Source organism: Maylandia zebra, linkage group LG6 (assembly GCF_041146795.1).
Source record: "Maylandia zebra isolate NMK-2024a linkage group LG6, Mzebra_GT3a, whole genome shotgun sequence".
In the NCBI taxonomy this organism is placed as follows: domain Eukaryota; kingdom Metazoa; phylum Chordata; class Actinopteri; order Cichliformes; family Cichlidae; genus Maylandia; species Maylandia zebra.
This window is the reverse complement of record NC_135172.1, coordinates 31,090,885-31,113,816: the sequence shown is the minus strand read 5'-3', so window position 1 is coordinate 31,113,816 and position 22,932 is coordinate 31,090,885. Positions and strand designations below refer to the sequence as shown.

The window sequence follows — 22,932 nt, the reverse complement described above, 5'->3', positions numbered from 1 at the left end:
GACGGCTGCAATAATTCTTTAAGTGTTATTTTTTTCCTTGGTATTCTAATTTCACCGAAGTTTACTAAACTCAACAAACTTAATATTACTTACCGGGACATTTATTCTGTCCTCATTTTCTTTCACCGAAAAATTGTTTCCTGCAGTGCCATCTTTCGCGCTTGGCTCTCCTACCTTTGCTAACGTGATGCGCATAGCGCAGAAGCGATGCTGCATTCACTTACACTCGGATATCTGAGCGTCACCGTGAAAACATAATCGGACATTTGATATTTGATTGAATTTTATTGTTTTGCCTTTGGGGTGGCACCTGGGGTGGCCAGTCTGGTTTGGGGGGTGGCCTGTGCCCCCCCCAGGCCACCCCGCTGGACACGCCATTGCTAGGATGCCATTAAAATTGTGATCATTATTGACACATTTCATAAATTATTTAATAATGTATTTGTTTGATTCATTTTGGCACTCATGGCCCTCTGTAAAGACTTTGCTGGGGTTACGCCTGCATTCGTCTTTGCTTTTGAATGGGCTGACTACACTCACTGCAGCCCTTAATCTAATTTAAGCCAATTTAAATTTACTGAGTAGAAATAGCAGAAGACCAATCCAACAACATATTAATATAACTGATTCATTGTTGGCTTTGGTCTCTTTAGAATGTCAGGTTATACTTTGACAGTCAGTAGTTCAAATGCTATATCTCTTCTTTATTCAGACCATAACCTCTAGTTATTCTGTAAATCTGCTATAGTAAGTGATAAAATCAATGCTTGCTGCAGAAAATGCTGCATTTTAAACAATTAGCTTAAGTAAAAAGTTTAAACTATTCAACAATAATTTAGCTTTTGATACAAAAACAACAACAACAACAACAAAAGACAATAGATTTGATACAAAAACAACAACAACAAAAACCAAAAAAACAAATAATCTGCTTCATAGTTCACAGAAGCACGGGCAGCATTTACAAATTTTCTTCCTCACTGGATATTTTCTCAGACCATTCCCTGTAAACCGTAGAGATGGTCGTGCAGGAAAATCCCAGGACATCATCAGTTTCTAAAATACTCACACCAGCTTAAGTGACATCAAAAACCATGCCACTGGAGCAGGCGTACCTGATCAACTGGTTGCTGAATGTATGTAGTGTGAAGTTGGTGGACTACACAGTAGTTGGTGCTTTGTCTGCTTTCTGATGCAAATGGTTTTGAGGGAAAAAAACTAAACATTTTGAATGCTCAGTCTTTAAAAGGCGGTGAAATGTTTTTATTCATTAATTACAGCGTTGAAGTGATTGCATGACTATTCATGTTTTCACAATTGTGAAAAAGGTTTTGATTGTTGTAGTGTCTTTCACACAGATGTCTCAGTGTTTTGTTATGCTACTGTTTAAAGATCTGCTTTAAGAGTGGTGAGAATAACTTTTCTGCTAGAATTGAGCTATGAGAAAACTGTAAGCGACATAATACTCAGCTTGGACTAATTGGAAACCATAACTTCTTTATTCAACTTTTTGCGACGTACTAGACAATTCTATAGACTATGGACTATAGGATTTCTCCTCACATGCTTCGAAATACTTCGTAGCACCTGAGGAGGGCAGCAAAACGCCCTCCACGTGTCAAACCCGCCTGAAGCCGGAAGAAGAAGACAAAGCCGAAGAGGCGGAGCAATAAGGATTCAACATCAAATTACTGAAATGAAAGTGGAAGTTAGTCAAAGTAAAATTAGAGCTGCAGACAGGTCAATCTCCGTATCTAAAGAAGATTAAGAGGAAATTTTTTTTCTCTCAACAACAAACTGGAATGCAGGTGAGTGCAGCTGATCAGATTTGCTGTGTTTAACAGGCACCGTTTCTCTCTTAATGTTACTTCACGTGAAATGTCAGATTAGTTCAACTGGAGACTGATGTTAAGAAAGGTCCATCCATTCTCTTCTATTAATGCTTGTCGGGGTCGCCGGGGGGCTGGAGCCTATCCGAGCTATCATAGAGTAAACCCTGGACAGGTCACCAGTCTGTCGCAGGCTGTGTTGAGCAAAATGGGAGGTAATATCATCAAAGTTAAATGTGGAATATTCCCGAAAAACAAACAAACAAACAAAACAAAAGCAAAACTAAAGGTCCGCTTCGAATTTGTTTCGAATTCGTTGTAAAAACGGAGTGCTGCTGTGAGATGGAATGATCATCCCACAAAAGTCTACACACACACACACACACACACATATATATATATATATATATATATATATATATATATATATATATATACACACACACACACACACACACACAGGTAGTCGTTTAACTAACCGTCGAAAATCTGCTTATAAAACACGCTGCCGTTTCAGCTCGATTGTCTGACAACAAAAGCCTTTCTATAGTGTCAGTGTAAAAAGACAAAGTAATTCCTGTTTGTATAAATTTACCATGAAAAGCCAAAATGCCAACAGCGGCTGATGAACCTTATTAAAACACATCCCGCTAGGAGAAGACAGAGCGTGCGCAGTGGGACCGCATGGCCCGGAAGTGCCCCTTTTCGGATGAGTGAACGCGCGTGCACGAGAGTGCATGTGCACGTGCTTGTACGTGCAAAAGATGCCAGTTTTTAAGCTCGGCAACGGGGGTGTGGGGGGCATACCCTCCCCCACCCCACCCCTCCCCTCACCCCTCCACCCCTTGTAGAGCAAAATTTAGTGTTTTGGTCTAGATTTGGTCTAGGCCTAGACATTAAAACTTACTTTTTTTAATGTTTTTTGCATAATTATGTGTGTGCAATTTGTGCAGTTTTGTAAATCCTCTGTGTTTACATTCATAAAAGCATCTCTTTTTTTAACAGTGATACCTCATCTATAATATTCTTGATTTGGTTGGATGTGAAGTTGTTTTTTCTTTTAAACAAAAGAAATAATTCCATCATCGTACACTTTAGTTATCTTGAAGTCTTTCGGGCCTTTTGGTGTTGCTGAGCTGCTCAGTGAAAGTACCAGATTTTTGATTTGCCTACTCCTGAAGTTTTTTCTACTACTTTGATTTAATTTGTTTGTTTGTTTTTGTTTGTTTTGTTCAGCTTAATCATGGATCCCTCAGTTGCACTGACATCTCTTTGGGCCTCATATTCTAAAGTGAAAAATGAAAAGCTATAAAAAAAGAATCAACAGTATGAAGCAATTTCATTTTTCATGAAATCATGATGGAACAGACCTCATCTGGCTATGAAACAGCTTACCTAATTGTCCCATTACCTGTGAGCTTCTGCAAATGAGAGACAAGGTAATTCCCAAATATTTTTCTTAAACCCGTTGAATCAGACATCTGTAAAAAAAAAAATTTTTTTCCCTAAAATGTTTACTTTTGTTTTGTAGACTGCAGACATGTTTGCTGCTAGTAATCTGAAACCTGAAGATCAGTTTCTGTGCTCCATCTGCCTGGATGTGTTCACTGATCCAGTCACCACACCATGTGGACACAACTTCTGCAAAAACTGCATCACCCGGAACTGGGACATTAATGTTAGGTGCAAGTGTCCCCTATGTAACAAACTGTTCAAGAGACGACCTCAACTGGAAATAAACACTTTGTTCTCTGAGGTGGTTGCTCAGTTCAGAGATGAAGCTCAACAGAATGCAAGCAGCAGCTCAGAGCAACAAGCTGCCAAACCAGGAGAAGTTCCCTGTGACTACTGCACTGGAACCAGACTGAGGGCCCTGAAGTCCTGCCTGGTGTGTCTGACCTCCTACTGTGAGACTCACCTAGAACCTCATCTGACAGTCAAAGGTCTGAAAAGACATCAGCTGATTGAGCCTGTGGAGAACCTGGAAGGCAGGATGTGTATGAAGCACGATAAACATCTGGAGCTGTTCTGTAAGACCGATCAGACAAGTGTCTGCACGCTCTGCTCTGTTTTAGACCACAAGACTCATGAGTTTGTACCTCTGAGAGAAGAATCTGAAGAAAAGAAGACAGAGCTGAGGAAAATGGATGATGAAATTCAGCAAATGATCGAGAAGAGACGACAGAAGATTCAGGAGATCAGTGAGTCAGTGAAGATGAGTAAAGATGCTGCAGACAAACAGAAAACAGAAGGTGTTCAGATCTTCACTGTTCTGAAGGAGTTTATTGAGAAAGGCCTGAAGAAGGTCATAAAGGAGATAGAAGACAAACAGGAAACAACAGAGAAACAGGCTGAAGATCTCATCAAAGAGCTGGAACAGGAAATCTCCGAGTTGAAGAAGAGGAGCTCTGAGCTGAAGCAGGCCTCACGCTCTGAAGACCACCTCCACTTTGTTCAAAACTTTTCATCTCTGAAAGCTGTTCCACCTACCAAGGACTGGACAGAGGTCATCGTTCTTCCACCAACGTATGAGGGGACTGTGATGAGAGCTGTGGCTCAGCTGGAGGAGACACTCAAAAAACATTTTAAGAAGCTGCTTGCTAAGGCTGAGCTGAGGAGGCTCCAGCAGTATGCTGTGGATGTGAGTCTTGATCCTGATACAGCACATCCTGAGCTCATCTTGTCTGATGATGGGAAACAAGTGAATTTTGGTAATGTGAATCAGAGTCTATCAGACAATCCAAAGAGATTCACAGTTTTTGCAAATGTTTTAGGAAAGCAGGGTTTCTCTTCAGGCAGATTTTACTTTGAGGTTCAGGTTAAAGGAAAGACTGACTGGATTTTAGGAGTCGCCAGAGAGTCAGTGAACAGGAAGGGAGGAAACTCAGTAAAGCCTCAGGATGGTTTCTGGGCTCTATGGCTGAGGAACAACAACGAGTACACAGCATGTACTGGCCCAGCAGCCGTTCTCTCTTTTCAGTCTGCTCCTGATAAAGTGGGAGTGTTTGTGGATTATGAGGAGCGTTTGGTCTCCTTTTATGATGTGTATGCAGCAGCTTTTATCTACTCCTTTACTGGCTGCTCCTTCACTGAGAAACTTTACCCATGTTTCAATCCCTGTAATAATGATAATGGTAAAAACTCTGCACCTCTTGTGATCACTCCTATCAATCGCATTAACTAGACAAGAAAGGTTATTACATTTTATTTGAAAGTGGTCTGTGAAAAGATTGTAATGCTGTTTTATTGTTCTCTTTGACAACATGTTTCTCAATACTGAATTTTCATAATTTCACACTCCCCCACAATTACATTTTTCTCCCTTTAAGAGGGAAAACAGGACGTCTAGTCTAGTGTCGTTTAAACCAATGGAGCAAAAACATTTAGGAAATGTCCTTGTAGCCAATCAGCCAATCTGTAATTATGTCTTCAATAATGATGTGTTTCAATGCTGTCTCCACCATAGGACATGTTTTCTCAATCATCATGTGCCTGTCTGTATATTTTTTATATATATGTTTTGTACACAGGTCTCTCTTGAAAAAGAGGGCTTGATCTCAATGAAATTATCTATTTAAATAAAAGATTTAATAATGATAAACAGACTTTCTTTACATTAACAGGATAAACCTTAAACCCCAGTCAGAGACAACAGTCAATGGTTGTTACTTTCTTTGCACTCAGATAAATAGCAGCATTGATGCATCAAAAAATGTATTGTATATTATATAAAATCTTATACTCTATATATCACATGTATTATAAAAATCATTATTATAACACGTGACTTTTCTTATGTCCCTTGAAATACTGTTTTTAAGAAAAATCATGACACAGGTGACCTGAACCTTTGTGTAATATCTATTAGGAATAATATATTTCCCCTATTTTATTCAGGGGAATCTATGATGGTCGAGATGGAAGTATTTGATGACCTCTCATGAAATGACCCATAAGAACAATTTCAACATTTTCTGCATCAAGAAATGAATGCTTGCAAATTCCACTGTTAATGTAGTTTGCACTGCTGTAACTTTACAGTAGGTGTTCATTGGCGGTGTTAGTACATTAAAGGACATTAAAGAAACTGATGGACATTATGGACAATGCCAGGCATCCTCTGCACACGGCCATTAACAACCAGAAGAGTCTGTTCAGTGACAGGTTGCTTCTCCCAAAGACAAGAACTAACAGACTTAAAAACTCCTTTGTCCCACACGCCATCAGACTGTTTAACTCCTCCCTGGAGGGGAGAGGGAGGGGAAACAGGAGGACAAAGGAGGGAACAACTAAGCTGTAGTGCCTCTTCACCTCACTGTGCAATACCTTTTGTGCAATACTTTTGTAAATAGTCAACAGTGCAATAGACCTCAATACTTGAAATGTGCAATTCACTTATATTTTTATTTTTATTCCTATTTATTCTATTTATCCCCTTCGTATATTTTATTTATATTGTCTCTGTATTTGTATATATATATATGTGTGTGTGTGTGTGTGTGTGTGTATATATATATATATATATATATAATATTCTGTAACTGTAACTTCTGTCGGTGCTGTGCTTTTTTGGAAATCGAATTTCCCAGAGGAACCCACCCGAGGGATTAATAAAGTTCTATCTAATCTAATCTAATCTAATCTAATCTAATCTAGTAAGAGTGATCTCATCAGGTTGAGCATATAAAAGCTAATACTATAAAAAGTATTGTGGTAACACACTACATGAAACACAGTACAAAACAAAAGTGTTTCTCCCTTTCGACCTAATAATCAATAATATCATTAAATCTACTGAAAAGGAACTATTAGATAATGTTGAGTCAATTTTAGATATGTAGCAATGAAAATGTCTGCAACGGAGGGTTAAACACAAAGGGAGGAAAAGTTAGGCACTGTGGTGTTTACGAAAAGAAAATGCACCAATCAAATTTGCTGCTGGACTTTTACACCTTTCATTTCACACTGACATGTCAGAATAACTCAAGTAGCATTAACTTAAACTGTAAACAATCAAAGTTAAAAATTCTGTTCTTATTGTTCATGAAACTGTTCATGTGGAGGGATGAAGGACTGGAAACTTCCAATTCAGTTTGTGACAAATGTCTTCACTTTTTTGGAGAAAGTTGTAAGCACTAGGGCCTTCATATGATCCATCCATCTCAACACCCTGTTTGGCTTTTGTTGACCACTTTGAGCCTGTCTCTCCTTATCAGAACAGTTCATTTCCAGTATAAACCCATCAGGATTCCCCTTTGATGTTATTCCTCCTCAACTCCTTAAGAAGGTTTTTCCTACCCTTGGTCCTTTTATTCTTGCCATTATTAACAGTACATTGACCTTTTGTAAAAATATTTTTGGGCAATTCTCGCTGAAAAAAAACAGGCCTTGACCATTCTGTTTTGTTTCAGGGGCTGTCTCCAGGCTACCTTTCTTTTCTAAACTCCTACAAAAAATTGCCTTTACCCAACTGAAGTCCTTCCTGGGTGAATGTGCAATTCTGGAAGTGTTCCAGCCAGGACTAAAAGCTCACCAAAGCAATCAGTATGTTTTATTAAGGCTTTTTTAATGTTATATTTTTTAGCAATAGCTTCTGGTGACTGTGTGCTACTTGTGCTTTTGGACTGAACAGCTGCCTTTTAACGCTGTGTTCCTTGAGATCCGCGTGTCCAGGGTGGAGCAGTGGGTGGGCATCACTGGCTCAGCTCTCCAATGGTTTAGGACCCACCTTTCTGATAGAACCTTTACCTACACCTCTGCTGCCCTCCTCTGGCGGGATTACACAAGGCTCTATTCTTGGAACTGTCCTTTTCTATTTGTACCTGTTACTACTTGGAATAATTTTACAGAAAAATAATATTTGCTTCCATTATTATGCAGACGACTGTCAAATTTATTTTCCATTGATGCAAATTGCAGCATCCTCTCTCATCAGTGCTTTGATCACCAGTGAACTGCCTACTCAGCATACTGTCAAACTGGTCATGGTGGAAGACGTTGAAGGTCCAGACTTTCTGTTGCATGTCCTCAGTGTGACCCTCCTTTCATCTGTGAAGACAACCGGCACACCATTGGACAACCTGCTGGTTCTAGTGTTCACAAGTAAATGTCAATCAAGCTGCACGGCTCTGCACAGGACCCACTAAAGGACGTCAGTCCCTCATGCCACCCTCACAGAGTCTGTTTCTGACAGTTTGGTACTGCTGGGTTTATACACTCATCCTTGCCCATCTCTTCTTGTGTAACAGCCTTAGTATCTCCTCAATAGGACTGAAAGATTATGAATTTAACTGAGTCTGTGATCGAGTGTTACCTTCATTTTTCTAGCACTTTATAATCATCTGTGGACCTGAAAGAGGAACCAAAACCTTAACAAACACCTGCAGGAAGAGTTGGAGAAATAATAGGAAATTAAACGTCAAATTCTTGAAATGAAACTTAATGTTAGTGTGAGTAATAGCAGTACTACAGCCGAAAGCTCTGGATTTGTGTCTCAAAATCAAACAGTGTTCATCTTTTGTTTCTAAGCAAGTGACTCAAATACTGGTGAGTACAGAACGAGCCACACTAACTCAAAACTTCACTTATACTGTAAGTGCTAAAATTTTAAGAGTACATTTTTTACAGTGGTTTGTTTTAATTATCTATATTAAATTAAACTTAACTCTCATGAATGTTTCTCCTTCTTTTTTTAAGTCTCAGAAATGTTGTTGAATTCAAATTCAAAATCAGCTAATTTTTCTCTTAAAGTGATACTTTTTTTCTGTCAGCTTACACATGATGCATAGTGTTTTGTTTGCATTTGACAAGCAGACCTGATTTTTATTTTTTGGAATTATATCACATATTTTGGATTTTACAACATTTGCTGTTGAAAAGATGCTGAGAAAGTGTTGTCCTTAAACACTGAGCAACCACCTATACCACATGGTGACATAAGCCTTCAAAATGTAGCCAGAATTGCCTTTTTTAAGTTTCCTCCAGTGAATGATCAGAAAACACATAGAAAGTACAGGGTACCGATACTTGTTTCTGTTTCTCTACGTCACCAACATTAAACTGGTGCAATTTATTAATATCCTGATATCCCACGATGCTGATCCTCAAAGTATGCTACAGAAAAATCATGACACCAGTGTAGAATTCAATTGAATGTAATTTTTTTAAAGCTGAAAACGGCATGCTTCAGTCTCCTCCTGTATCCATATGAAGTTATGAGTGTTAAAAGTTGCTGCAAAAATCTTGAAACTTTAAGAGTGCCAAATTCCAATTCACCCCCACTTACTTAAGAACCAGGAAGTGTGAAGTAAAAAAAAGAATATGCATGGCTTTATAAATATATTAAAGATATTTTACCGGAAAAAACGGCTGAAGAGAGATGATGAATGATTTTCCATGGACTAAACTATGACTAGAATTAAAGAAGTGGTTATGAAACCAAACATAGTCACACTCTCATCTGAAACAGTGCAGGATAACATGAGAAATTTATTTAAACTTGTAAACAAACATAAAGTCCTGGGATTAACTTCTTAGACCTGATTGATATAACACAGTTCTAAAAATCCTAAAACTAGCTCGGGGTGAGTCCTCCAGTCAGGAGATTGTAGTGAACGGCAGCACTTAGTGAGTAAGCTCTACATGTAGAAACATAAAGTGAGTGTGCAGGTGATGTCTCTCAGTGGATTACTCTACTCTTAAATTATTTGATGTGATTCTGTGATTTTTGGACTCCATGCAACATAAGATAGTTATACCCTGAAGATTTTTTCAAGTTCTTTGCCTCATCTGAAATTGCTGTCATGATCCCACTTCGACAGTTCTAAACCACTCACAGAAAATCGTTAGACTTTAACTCATCATGCTTTGACTTTTGTTCCCAGAGTGCAGATATGTTTGCTGCCAGTAATCTGCGATCTGAAGATCAGTTTCTGTGCTCTGTCTGTCTGGATGTGTTCGCTGATCCAGTCACCACACCATGTGGACACAACTTCTGTAAGAAGTGTATCACTCAGCACTGGGATAGAAATGCTCCTTGTCAGTGCCCCATGTGCAAAGAGGCTTTCTACTGTAGACCTCTGTTGAAGGTTAACACTTTGTTCTCTGAGGTGGTTGCTCAGTTCAGAGATGAAACTCAACAGAAAGCCAAGAGGAGCAGCGCAGAGCAACAAGCTGCCAAACCAGGAGAAGTTCCCTGTGACATCTGCACTGGAACCAGACTGAGGGCCCTGAAGTCCTGCCTGGTGTGTCTGACCTCCTACTGTGAGACTCACCTAGAACCTCATCTGACAGTCAAAGGTCTGAAAAGACATCAGCTGATTGAGCCTGTGGAGAACCTGGAAGGCAGGATGTGTATGAAGCACGATAAACATCTGGAGCTGTTCTGTAAGACCGATCAGACAAGTGTCTGCACGCTCTGCTCTGTTTTAGACCACAAGACTCATGAGTTTGTACCTCTGAGAGAAGAATCTGAAGAAAAGAAGACAGAGCTGAGGAAAATGGATGATGAAATTCAGCAAATGATCGAGAAGAGACGACAGAAGATTCAGGAGATCAATGAGTCAGAGAAGATGAGTAAAGATGCTGCAGACAAACAGAAAACAGAAGGTGTTCAGATCTTCACTGTTCTGAAGGAGTTTATTGAGAAAGGCCTGAAGAAGGTCATAAAGGAGATAGAAGACAAACAGGAAACAACAGAGAAACAGGCTGAAGGTCTCATCAAAGAGCTGGAACAGGAAATCTCAGAGCTGAAGAAGAGGAGCTCTGAGGTGAAGAATCTAATATGCTCTGAAGACCACCTCCACTTTATTCAAAGCTTCTCATCTCTGAAAGCTGTTCCACCTACCAAGGACTGGACTGAGGTCATCGTCCTTCCACCAACGTATGAGGGGACTGTGATGAGAGCTGTGGCTCAGCTGGAGGAGACACTGAGGATAGAAATGAAGAAGCTGTTTGAGGCTGAGCTGAGGAGGGTCCAGCAGTATGCTGTGGATGTGAGTCTTGATGCTGATACAGCACATCCTGAGCTCATCTTGTCTGATGATGGAAAACAAGTGAATCATGGAGATGAAAAGCACAATCTTCCTGACAACCCGGAGAGATTTTCTTACTGTGTTTGTGTTTTAGGAAAGCAGAGTTTCTCTTCAGGCAGATTTTACTATGAGGCTCAAGTTAAAAGAAAGACTGACTGGGAATTGGGAGTGGCCAGAGAGTCGATCGACAGGAAGAAAATAATGACTCTTAGTCCCGAGGATGGATTCTGGACTGTAGTGCTGAGAAATGGAAATGAGTACAAAGCTCTCGATGAACATGATGTCTGTGTCTGTCGTCCGTCTGGTCCTGAGAAGGTGGGAGTGTTTGTAGATTATGAGGAGGGTGTGGTTTCCTTTTATGATATAGATGCAGCAGCTCTTATCTACTCCTTTACTGGCTGCTCCTTCACTGAGAAACTCTACCCATACTTCAATCCCTGTAATAACGACAATGGCAAAAACTCTGCACCTCTCCTCATCCCTCCCATTAATCACATTGAGTAGAAAAATGATTTTATATGTAGCAGTCTGTGTTAAGAACACATTCGTTGGTGACACTGATTGATTTGGTCTTCTTTTCTTCTCTGATTCTGATTGATTTCTTTGTGTTTTTATGTCATATTCATCTTAAATTGAGCTTAAAGTCTGAGTGATGCTGATTTTGACTGAGGCAAAATAGTCTTTAAATTTTTTTCTAATTACAAAACATTTTTGTTCTTTATTAAAAGATAAATAGAAGAATACGTTTTATCAATATATAAATGAAAAATTGGATTATGTGCTGCTTCCCTGTTGAGTAATTATCATCAACTAGGAACACTGGGATAAGTGCATCTTTGGATCCAGACATGCTCATCCTTTCTCAAACCTCTCCTCACAAAAGACAAGAACAAAATCAGCATTAGCTCAGAGAAGGTTAACTAGCTCAGTATAGCTGAAGTAGGCTGATTACGGTTTTGTGATTTTTACTATTTGCTTTTGGTTTTGCATTGCTCTCGCTAACTTGCTGTAATAAAATTTCCTGTATTTGAAGTCTAAATTCTGAACATTCGCTCCTGAACTGATATATTTCAAATAAATGTAGAAAAATCAAATACAAAAAGGCAAATTTAAAATGACAAAAGACTGTTGACAATTGAGAATGTTTTTTTCCTTGTTTTTTTCTTTTGGTCATGCCTGTGATGATGTTATTCACTCATAAAGGATAAATAAATTGTGTTTGCATCACAAATCCACAAAAAGCAAAAGATCTGCAAGTATGACAAAATATTCTCTCAACCATTTAGTGGTAAACAGGGCGGATTGCCAGTGTTTATAAATGAAAGTCTCTATTCTAAAATTAAACTATCCACATTCTCAAAAACTCCCATCTTTCATGCATAATTTTTATCACAGTGCCATTCAGCAGAGTTTACTAGTTAGAGACTCTAATTATCGTTAGCTCACCATTCAAACTCATTCGGTAGTTCAAGAATCTGGAGACATAATATTTGCAAACATAATAAAAAAAACATTAATTATGGATAAGGTGAGAAATTCCTCTTCCAGAGAAGACACTTACTTGTCCTCTTTCCTTCAGAACTTTTCCTCAGTAATTTTATCTCACAGCAAGTAAGTAAATGCAACAATCTGCTCATAGTGATCATGCACCCATCTTCCTGACATTAAACATCTAATCACAAATCAAACCCACCACAAGAGGGCGACTCATTACATCACTTCTTTAACACCCATTTTTTGATACTTTCTTTTAGACAGGGTGGATTATTTTTTTCTTGTTCAATGATGAATACCATTACAATTGAAAAACAACAAAATGAATTAGAAATTAAAACTGATTGCTATTCTAACAAACGAGCAGCTCAAATACAAGCACTTTTAATAAAGTGCAGCTCAAACCTTTTGGAGAAAGCTGCATTCCTCTGAGCAGAACCCAACACAACCCAGAAAGCTTTTAAAAAATAATTAATTGATTCTTTACAAATTTTGAATTTGGAGGTAGAATCGATATTTGTCAAAAATATCCAAAGTCCAAAAAATTTAAATACATTTATCTCTTCATACATTTACTGTTATTGTAACAGTAAATGTTCTTTTGCTTTAGACAGTAGAATATAAAACGAATAAATCTGAGAGTAGAGTAAGGCTTTATAAAAATAAAGTGGTACAGTAGATATTTACTGTCACTGTCATGAAAAACTAGGAGACAACCATGTGAACATGCTCTTAGAATACCTTTCTATTTTACACTTATTCATTGGTTCAAACGCTAAATTGTGACAAATGAAAGTTTTTAGGCAAGTTACTTGAACAGCATTGTGCCGCTCCCTGTAAAATCAGTCAAATCTGAGGTTGCCACTGGACCTTTTCAAAATCAGAGGATTTGTTTGTTGTTTGTACGACAGTTTTAACCTTCATACTGTAAGAAACAAAAACTATCCAGCATTTTTCATTTTTTTTTAACTCCCCCACACTTTTTAAGGCAGAAAAAGAACACATTTAATGATTTTTTTTTTTTAAAGTAAATTAATAAACCAAACCTATAAGTCTCAGGTTTTGAATCTAAAATCATGCATTTTTTCTTCCTGGCAAACATCATGAGCAGATATCGTAGTTTCAATATCAGATTCCACTGCTTTAATAACTGTGATGCATAACAGGAGCAAGTATTAGTTCACTGGATGGTCATCTTCTTTCTCAGTACTCAAAGGAGAAAAGTTGAACAAATGCTTTTTGGGTGAACTTTAAAGGGTTATATCACAATGGGCAGGGTGCAAATTTGCCAAGGGTGGATGGCAAATTTGGCTAAAGCCACTTTGCTATCCCACTCCCACTGAAAAAGCTTTCAAGTAAAGCCACAATTGTAAAAGTGGAAAAATATCTGACATATTGTTGAGTCAAATAAATAAACAAACAGGAGAGACATTTTCTCTTGGTGCAAAAGTGCAATGAACTCACCACTCACTGGGACAGCTGTGAGTGCAACACATTTTTCTTTGCTTTGCAGTTTTTTAATTATGCTTTAGATTAGCTACATATTCTGATTAATGACCTCTTTCCAGTTTTAAAGAAATATGAGGGGTACTTCCCAAAATCTGAGATGCATTCCTCAGTCAAACTGGTTACCATGATTGCCCCACAAAACTGCAGTTTACCAAATAATTAAAGTGAGCTTGCATTACAATAACTTTTGTGAACTTTTGTCCACTTATTACTTTGAAGGGTCAGTCATTTCTAGCATAACCCACCATGAACTGAAACTGCTGTATTAACATTTCCACATTTATCCTAAATATAGAAAAGCTGAGACATCATGAATTATCTCAGTTGTAGCTGAGAAGTCAGTTAAACCTCAAAAGGTTGTTTCTTGTCTATTCAGGTTAAAGTACTAGTATGAACTGTGTCATGCCACAATCTAAAGAAACTCAAGAACAGATGAGAAACAAAGTCATTGATCCCTGTCAGTCTGGAAAAGGGCTACAAAACAATTTCAAAGGCTTCGGGACACCCTCAAACTGCGGTGAGAGACATTTCCCACAAATAGAGAACCCTATCCAGGAGGTCACAGAAGAATCCAGTACAATAGCCGCTGTGGCTGAAAACCACAGGTTTTGAAAATTCAGAAAAAGCTGGAGGTCAAGTTAGAGAGAAGTGAGCTTTTCTCGAAGGTCCACTTCTCTCTTTATTAACATTCCTGAACTAAGTTGTGTGTTTTCCAGCTAAACATGGAAACAGATGAGATGTTCAGATCTACTTCAGTTTTAACTCATGTATGGGAAATTAATATTTTCACTCACATTATTCTCAGTTTACATGTAATTCTGAGGTTTTCCTGAAGTTTTCTTTTTTAATAGTATGAACTGGGACTTTTTTTTTTTTTATCAAAGGCTTTTCCTGAGATGTTTAATACTCTATTTTGACCACTGTATTAAATGAGATATCATGTCTGCTTTATGTCACAATTATGATAAAAAGATCATTTTATCAAAGTGTTAGCTTCAAATGTAGAGGTAAAAATTGCCGTAAAAGATAAAACATACAGAAGTACATCACATAGATAAGTAGAATATCAGAACAGCTGCGACACATCACTATCTCACTGAGTATGCCAATTGCTGTACCTATTGGCCTGCTGTTCAACCAGTTAATGCTCCTTAAAGTATATCTGGAAAGAGTCCTTGTCCTGAGGAAGCCATCGCACTGGCATCCTAGAGATAACTCTCTAACAATATGTGTGCAACTGCAATAAACATGCACAATAACAGTGTGTGGGTCCCAGTCATTACATGTATTATTTTACTCTTCTGGACTCCTTTTTCTGACCACCTGATATTTCCTCTGTGCTTGTACAGCCTTGATCCATGATTTGAATCTGCATTGTTAACTCAGGTGGGTGGGTGTTCAGATATCTGAGGTGAACAGCGTTTTGTGAGTTTCTGAATTTGCAAGTTGTAGTTCCAAATATCCACTAACACAAGTGGTTGTCTATTAAACAGGAAAGTGCTATTTAAACTATTAAAACTCAATACAAACAAGTTCCAGCTGTAGCATGCACTATGAAGTATGTTCAGTAAAACCAGAGCACTACTGAAAACCCAGCATTAATCCTGAAGTTAATGCTTTAGTTTAAGCTTCCTGTATGCAAAATTTTTGTTTTTACAGAATTGTTATCCTGGAAAAATTCTCTTTCTGTAATTTTAATTTTAAATTGCTTTTTTTTTTTACTTTGGCTGAAGTACGGTCAAAAGCTTTCATTTACTATATGCACTATAATTAACTTTCTTTCCTCCTACATATCACAATAAGTGGTATTACTGCAGCTTGGACGCAATCAGAAACCACTGCAGCTCAGCTTTTATTATCATTATGGTAACCTAGCATGCTGCTTTCAAAATGATTAAATAGTTTTTCTATTTACAATAGTTGTAGTACAATGACTCTTACTTTGATCCAAAATAAAAACCAGTGCAGATAAATCAGATGAATAACACTACTGCTTTAATTGTCTCAACTGTGTTTATTATTGATGTATACAAGTTTACTGAATAAAAATATTCAGTAAATTTATATACTTGGATGCATTTATTGATTGTTGGGTACTTGCAAGAAAAAAGATTGAATAGGGATAAAGTTGATGAACCATACCATCTTTAAGCAACATAATGATCAGCAAGCAGGAGTATGGCTTTATGCCAAGAAAAAGCACTACAGGCTGATGTTTGCTGTGAGAGTGCTTCTCTCGGTATGGAGAAAGTCAGAAGAGGTGCACTGTGTCTTTTATGAATTTAGAAAAAACAGAGGAGCTGAGGTATTGCACGAAGTCAGAAGTGGCAGAGAAGAACAAAGGGTAATGTGGGACAGTGAGATAGTCGTGAGGAGTGGAATAGGAGTGACAGACGGGTTAAAGGTGGGCATGGAGGGCATCAGAGATCTACTCTGAGCCCATCATCAGAGATCTTGTTTGCGGTTGTGATGGACAAGTTGACAAATCAGGTCAGGCAGACGTCTCTGTGAACAATGATGTTTGCAGACGATACTTATCTGTAGTGAGAGCAGGACCAGGTGGAAGAGACTATTGAGAGGTGGAGCCATAATCTAGAGAGAAGAGGAATGCAAGTAAGACAGAATGAGTGAGGATAGAAAGAGTAGAAGTAGTAAAGATAGATGAGTTTAAATTCCTGGGTTTAACAATTCAGAGTGCACTGGAGAGTGAGTGGAGATCAGTGTCAGGTGTGATTTGGGACAGAAGAATAGCAGGAAGCGTGAAAGGGAAGGTTTACAAGATGGCAGCAGGCCTACTGTGATGTATGGTTCAGGTTATGGTTTTTGCACTAACAAAAACATGGGAGGCAGAGCTGTATATGTTAAGACTTTCACTAGGACTAGGATGAACAATATTAGAAATGAATACATGAGAGCGAAAACTTGGGTTGGGTTTTGCATTTTTGCACAGCACACTGAGAGGATTTTTTCCTAAATCTTCAGTCTTTCCTCAATAAATGAGTCAGGTGGAGTAAAACAAGTCCAAATTGTCAACATTTTAATGATTAAATTGTAAATACAGATGGAAAGTTTATGATAACAGAATATTTTTCTATAAGATGAGAATTTTTGAGCATGGGATTGTTGAGCAAGTTTTTTAATCTAACACGTCTTAAAATTGTCATGACCAGTCACACCAAAGCAGATCGCCGGCTGATTAAAGATCCTGGATATAGTAACAAAAGATATTCTTGATTTAGAAAGCAAAGCGAAAACCCTTTAAACTTGTTTCCATCTAAGACTATGTCCACACATAGACGGGTATTTTTGTTAGTGGAGATTTTCCATTTTCGTTTAATAAAAAAAAAAATCATCTTCCACACGTTCCTTTTTATTAAAATATCTCTATGATATAATGCTGTGTCGAAATGTTGGCCAATCAGAAGTCTAGATGGTGCATAGAAGCAGAAATGAGTCCTATGTGTGGACAGACAGTGAGGTGGAATTATTCCTTAATATTACACTTAGGTTGTGAGAGTGTGTTGAATGTAAAAGCTACATCCAAAGTTCACTCTGTCTTTCCAAGTGGAGGGGCAGCAACTGCGTGTGTATATGTAAGCATGTAAAAACTGCAGATCTGACGTTAAAAAAGGCGCACACCTTTGACGTTGCGTGGCTAGATCTCCATTTTGCTCGTCCACATGTAAACGCAAAAACTGAGTTTTTCGAAAATCTCCACCCTGGCAGGAGTTTTAAAAAATCTCAGTTTTCAGTGGACAAAAGGCCCAAACGCATAGAAAAAGTTGTGTTTTCAAAAATACCCGTGTATGTGTGGACGTAGCCTAAGTGGCCACTGTTTTCTGTTCAGCTTCACTTCAGGAGTTGATCTCATGGCTCTGTTTTCTGCACTATTTGTTGGGCATGGATGTTAAGTTATGGAGAAATTCTCTTCTCACATATCCAGAAGTGTTTATTGGAACATGTTTCATCATTCCAGCTGTTTTGCGAGTCGTAAACCTTTATCTGTCCACAATTTTCCGTTCTGCCACCATTTGGTTCACCACTATTCCAGTAGCTGAAATACAGATAAAATTATAAGAGTTAAACTCAACAGATCAGTCAGCCTTTTGTTTTTAGTAACAAGATATGAATTAAATTAAGTTAGTTAATGTACTTGATGATATAAGAAGACTTTATGGACAAGAGAGGAATTTAATTTTTATTTCAACCTTGTGGTCATGCGAGTCCCATCCACCCATTTCCATCTTCCGTCTGTCTCTGAGTCAGTCAGTCCAATCCACAAAGACTTCTTGAACTGGTTCACAAAATTCTAGTTGAAAGACAAGTAAGTGTAAATATACAGAACTTAAAGTGATGTGTCAGTGCATTCTCTGATTTCATTCAGTGTTTTATTCTGAACATAGTACATTAATTTATGTTTGCACACACACACCTGTTCCTCTCGCCTGTTGATAATCATCAGGTGTGCACCTTTTTGAAGACAGTCTTGTCTGCTTTCTTCCCAGGATTTCTTCTCCGAAGACACTTGGTACAAACTATCACTGAAGGCCACCCAGTTTTCTCGGCAATCTGTTTAAGAAAAACAGAATAATAATTTGGGCTTTGTTAGGATCTTATCTTTAAGGCTAATATCTCATAATTAGCCTCACATATTTGTTACACAAGTGTCAGTTGTACAAATTCACAAAGCTTTAACATATGAAAGAAAAAAAACACTGTCCTATTGTTGCACAATATGTCTAGTTTTACATCAAATAAAAAAGGTTTATTTTGGTTTTGTGTTTTAAAAGAACATAAAAAGAAATGCATCATTTTTGTGCATTCAGAAGGAGTGTGTGGGAAATATATATTTTATCTAAGGATTTTGCTTGAGTCAGCAACTGTTACTGACCACTGAAAATAAGGAGAAACTCGAGGTTTTGTCCAAGGTCCACTTCTCAGTTAGAAGGCTTCATGGTGCTTTAGTAATTTCTAACATAACACACACTGTGAACTGAAACTGCAGTATTAAAATTTCTGTCATTGGTTAGGTGTCTTTCACAACTAAATATGGAAATAAAAAAACAGCTGAGACATACTGGTTGAAGTTGAAGATAAAAATGACGAGAATCTTTTTTCCTTCTCTACATGGATTAAAGCACCAGTATGAGCTATATCTAAATAGACTAAGAACATATGAAATATTCATATATTCACATTAAGCTTAATTTACATTTAATTCTAGGTTTTACTGAGGCTTTCTTTTTTAATAGTATGGAACTGTCCAGATGTTAATATGGTTTAAGGGACACTGAATTTCACTTTAAGTCTTAACCAGTATCGTTAACGCTGTGATTCAAGAATGCATTAAATGAGAAAAAAAACAACAACAACACCGTCATGTACTTGAATGTTAACTTCAAATGTAAAGGAAAACATTTCTGTACGAGATAAAATGGAAACAAATAATTACCCTGAAGTTTTCTCTGAAGATTGTCTCTATTTTTGGTCATGTCTTCAAATCTTGTCTGGAGCTGGTCTCTCTCTTTAACTTTGTTGTTGTAACTGGTCAGTAACTGTTCTCGTTCGGTTGTCAGGTTGTTGTAACTGGTCAGCAATTGGTCCTTTTCAGTTTTCAAGTTGTTGTAACTGGTCAGTAACTGTTCTCGTTCGGTTGTCAGGTTGTTGTAACTGGTCAGCAATTGGTCCTTTTCAGTTTTCAAGTTGTTGTAACTGGTCAGTAACTGTTCTCGTTCGGTTGTCAGGTTGTTGTAACTGGTCAGCAATTGGTCCTTTTCAGTTTTCAAGTTGTTGTAACTGGTCAGTAACTGTTCTCGTTCGGTTGTCAGCCTGTTGTAACTGGTCAGTAATTGGTTTCTCTCGCTGGTCAAGTTGTTGTAAAGACTGTGTAGCAACACTGTGTCCATTTCACCAGGAGATTTGCCTTGGGTGACTGTAGGACATGCCAATATCAAATAAAAACATTGCCTGTGAGGATTTTAGCATGCTAATTACATATTTCTTGTACTCACAGAGAAAAACCACAGTTATGAATCCAATCAGGAGGAAAAGACACAGCAGACCCAGAAGAACCACAGCAGCTCTGCAGTAACTCTTCTTTACAAATTCAGACTCTGCAGGTAAAAGTTTATATTTGTTACAATGCTAAAGGTGAAGAATATTTACATCCTCATATAGTTTATCATAACATAAAATACTATTTTCTCTACAAAGTAACATGTGAACTTCTGCTCTTGAAATCAACATCTGACCACAAAGAAGCAAACTTGTTTCTGTGTGATTATGGCTGTGACACAAATACTGTGATTGTCGCACAGTATTTTATTGTATTATTTTCTCTTTTGAACTTAGAATCCGGCAACCACACACCACAGTATAAATAAAAACTAACACTGAAACTAATAAAAACCAAAGATTTTTGGTTTATTAAACTATTAAAACTGAACTGAAATAAACACACGCTGAATGTGTTTGAGCCTGTCCTGAATTAAAAACAAAAATTATAATTTAATCAAAATTATGGGCCAAGGGTCACCTGTCAACTAGTCATTTCAGCACAATCAAATACAGATTAAAAAAATACCTTAAAATATAAATCTTTAAAATTAAAAACAAAACATCCAAAACTACAGTAACTTTGCAGCAAACCGGACCCTACATCTACCCGGTATTAGTTTTACTTTTTGTTTTATTTCTGCACAATAATTCATCATCACATATCAATGCAGTATCTAAATCTAATATGTTTACTTGTTTTTGTTTATTACCTGGGAGTCCAAGTCCAGTCGTTTCACATTGCACAGTTTGACTCACTTCATCATCGATATAATTCTCTTCTGAAGTTTCTACCAGCCTTCTCAACTTTATGTTGCTGCCTGATATTTCTTCCATGCCCATATAGGCTTGATCCATGATTTTACTGGTATTGCTGGCTCAGTTGGGTCCTTATGTATCTGAGGCGATCAGCATTTTGTGAGCGTGTGAACTGTGTAAAAATCCACTGGCACAAGCAATTCTTTATTTAACAGGAAACTAAGAGCTAGAGGAATGAAATGCTGCTTTCATTTCCCTGAATCCTGGCACACCTCAGGACTGTTGTTGGGTTATGACTGCATTTGTCTTTGCCTTTGAATACACAGACAACACTCAACTGAAACCAATTACTGTATGTCATACTTGGAGTACAAGTAGAACAGTAGAAATGACCACTGCATGGGAGTTCATTTGCACACATGCTGGCACAGTAAGAACACTTTTTGTCTATATATACACTTCCTCTCCCGCTCGCCCCTGCTGGCGGTCTATCTTTCAAGCTCGGGTCCTTGGCCTGGGAGCTTGAGGGTCCTGCGCAGTATCTTAGCTGTTCCTAGGACTGCGCTCTTCTGGACAGAGATCTCCGATGTTGTTCCTGGGATCTGCTGGAGCCACTCGCCTAGTTTGGTCACCACACCTGGTGCTCCCTTGGTATTTCTTGAGCTTCTCGTGTTCCTTCTTCCTGATGTTGCTGACATTGGGAACCACTACATCTATCACTACTGTTTGACTATGTCCGGTTGGTTAGCCACCACTGGAAATCCCATATATATATATTAGGGGTGCAACGATGCTCGTATCGATACTGAACCGTTCGATACAGTGCTTTCGGTTCGGTACGCATATGTATCGAACAATACAAAATTTTTAATTTATTTGATCAACTTTTCTTCTGACGATGCTGTCTGTGTAGCGAGCTCAGTGGATCTGCGTTCGACTACTCCGCCTAGGCTGCACTGTCGAGCGCAGATCCACTGAGCGCAGCGCAAGCTAGCAAGACAGGAGCTAAGCTCATTGCAACATGGCAAATTGAACCTCCCCCACCCTCATTCAGATCTGGCCTTTGGAACTATCTTGGTCTTCATGTGAAGTATGACCCTGAAGGTAAGCACGTCATGGACAAAAGTAAAACAGTATGTCGAATGTGCCACGCAATGCTCAATTACATGGGTGGGAACTAGTGTGTTAGCGCAGTTAGCTTGTTAACGTGTTGACGTCGTCCAGCCCCATGCACGGGGCGATCGGCGGTAGCTCGTTAACGGAGATTTACCATGTTGTGGCGTTAACGTCATTTCAGATTAACGCTGACAGCACTAGTGGGAACAAAATGAATATGACTGCACATTTATGCCGACATCATCCTAGTGCAAAGATAAGTGGAAGCAGACAAAAACAACAAGCATGCATGCTACAAACTTTACCCGAGTCATTTAGACAGCCGTTAGCACATGATTCTCCTTATGGGGACCTGATATATTTAATATGCTGCTGAGAGTATCCCCTGGAAGAAGCATAGAGTATAGCTTTTATTTTGGAAAGAGCCATTTCTCTGTAATAAACTCTCTTTTCCAAAGTGTTTTCCCAATCAGATAGAATTATTATTTTATCCCCTTGTTGTTTCAGCAACATTAAATTTAAAAACTGTACGTTTGAGTTAAAATATATATTTATAATTTTAATAAATGACAAATTAAAAAAGCATGAACATTTTTTTGTATCGAAAAAATATCGAACTGTGACACCAAAGTATCGAACCGAACCGTGAATTTTGTGTATCGTTGCACCCCTAATATATATATATATATATAATTCAATAATTTAATTTTGTAACTTCTTCTCACAGCACAGACTACTTTTGATGCAAAATTTATATTTTACATTACAGACAGGTCAGAGAGATGGACATATACTTCATTCTTTAGGTGAACCCACCACCAATAAGCAGCCATTATCATTTTTGTAATTGATTCAGTGAACTAAGTTGGATGTATCGCTCTCTCTTTTTTTAGTTTATTTAACAGAAAAATGAAACTGATGCACTCTGATAAACTTAGAATTAACCCTTTAAAATTACATATGGCTACCAGTGGAAACCACCATGTTTCCCCACCATCTTGAATACACTAGCTGAAGTGTGCACCACCTTTCTATTTATTTGCACTTTTGGCTAGAGACCAGCCACATACATTGTATTCCAAATGAGGAGAAGAATAAAATTTGTGGGCATTTGTTTACTGTAGGGGCAAATTTTAATT

General features: G+C 38.0%; 3 protein-coding genes across 3 annotated transcripts; 2 read left to right on the top strand and 1 right to left on the bottom strand.

Moving 5' to 3' along the window:
* The first annotated feature begins 1,642 nt into the window (after positions 1-1,642).
* On the top strand, positions 1,643-6,234 carry LOC101469504 (E3 ubiquitin-protein ligase TRIM39). Its single transcript, XM_004539226.3, has 3 exons — positions 1,643-1,808; positions 3,066-3,268; positions 3,361-6,234. Exons 2-3 carry the CDS (start codon positions 3,257-3,259, stop codon positions 5,011-5,013), a joined length of 1,665 nt encoding a protein of 554 aa, XP_004539283.2. The 5' UTR covers positions 1,643-1,808; positions 3,066-3,256; the 3' UTR covers positions 5,014-6,234.
* Positions 6,235-9,651: 3,417 nt separating this feature from the next.
* LOC101486825 (E3 ubiquitin-protein ligase TRIM21-like) lies at positions 9,652-12,107 on the top strand. Its single transcript, XM_004539363.3, has one exon. It carries the CDS (start codon positions 9,722-9,724, stop codon positions 11,363-11,365), a length of 1,644 nt encoding a protein of 547 aa, XP_004539420.3. The 5' UTR covers positions 9,652-9,721; the 3' UTR covers positions 11,366-12,107.
* Positions 12,108-16,884: 4,777 nt separating this feature from the next.
* LOC101487112 (uncharacterized) lies at positions 16,885-20,919 on the bottom strand. The gene is made up of 6 exons (XM_012918007.4): positions 20,632-20,919; positions 19,876-19,977; positions 19,317-19,796; positions 18,297-18,433; positions 18,073-18,173; positions 16,885-17,918 (listed from the first exon to the last, which is right to left on the bottom strand). The coding sequence occupies exons 1-6, from the start codon at positions 20,774-20,776 to the stop codon at positions 17,777-17,779; spliced, it is 1,107 nt and encodes a 368-aa protein (XP_012773461.4). The 5' UTR covers positions 20,777-20,919; the 3' UTR covers positions 16,885-17,776.
* Positions 20,920-22,932: the final 2,013 nt, after the last annotated feature.

Bases quoted from the DNA above. Each gene is read 5' to 3' on its own strand.
- LOC101486825 (XM_004539363.3), top strand. From the start codon at position 9,722: ATGTTTGCTGCCAGTAATCTGCGATCTGAAGATCAGTTTCTGTGCTCT.
- LOC101487112 (XM_012918007.4), bottom strand. From the start codon at position 20,776: ATGGATCAAGCCTATATGGGCATGGAAGAAATATCAGGCAGCAACATA. The intron at 19,978-20,631 runs GTAATAAACAAA...TTTTACCTGCAG, and splicing joins GACTGGACTTGGACTCCCAG to AGTCTGAATTTGTAAAGAAG. The intron at 17,919-18,072 runs GTTGAAATAAAA...TCTGTATTTCAG, and splicing joins GGGACTCGCATGACCACAAG to CTACTGGAATAGTGGTGAAC.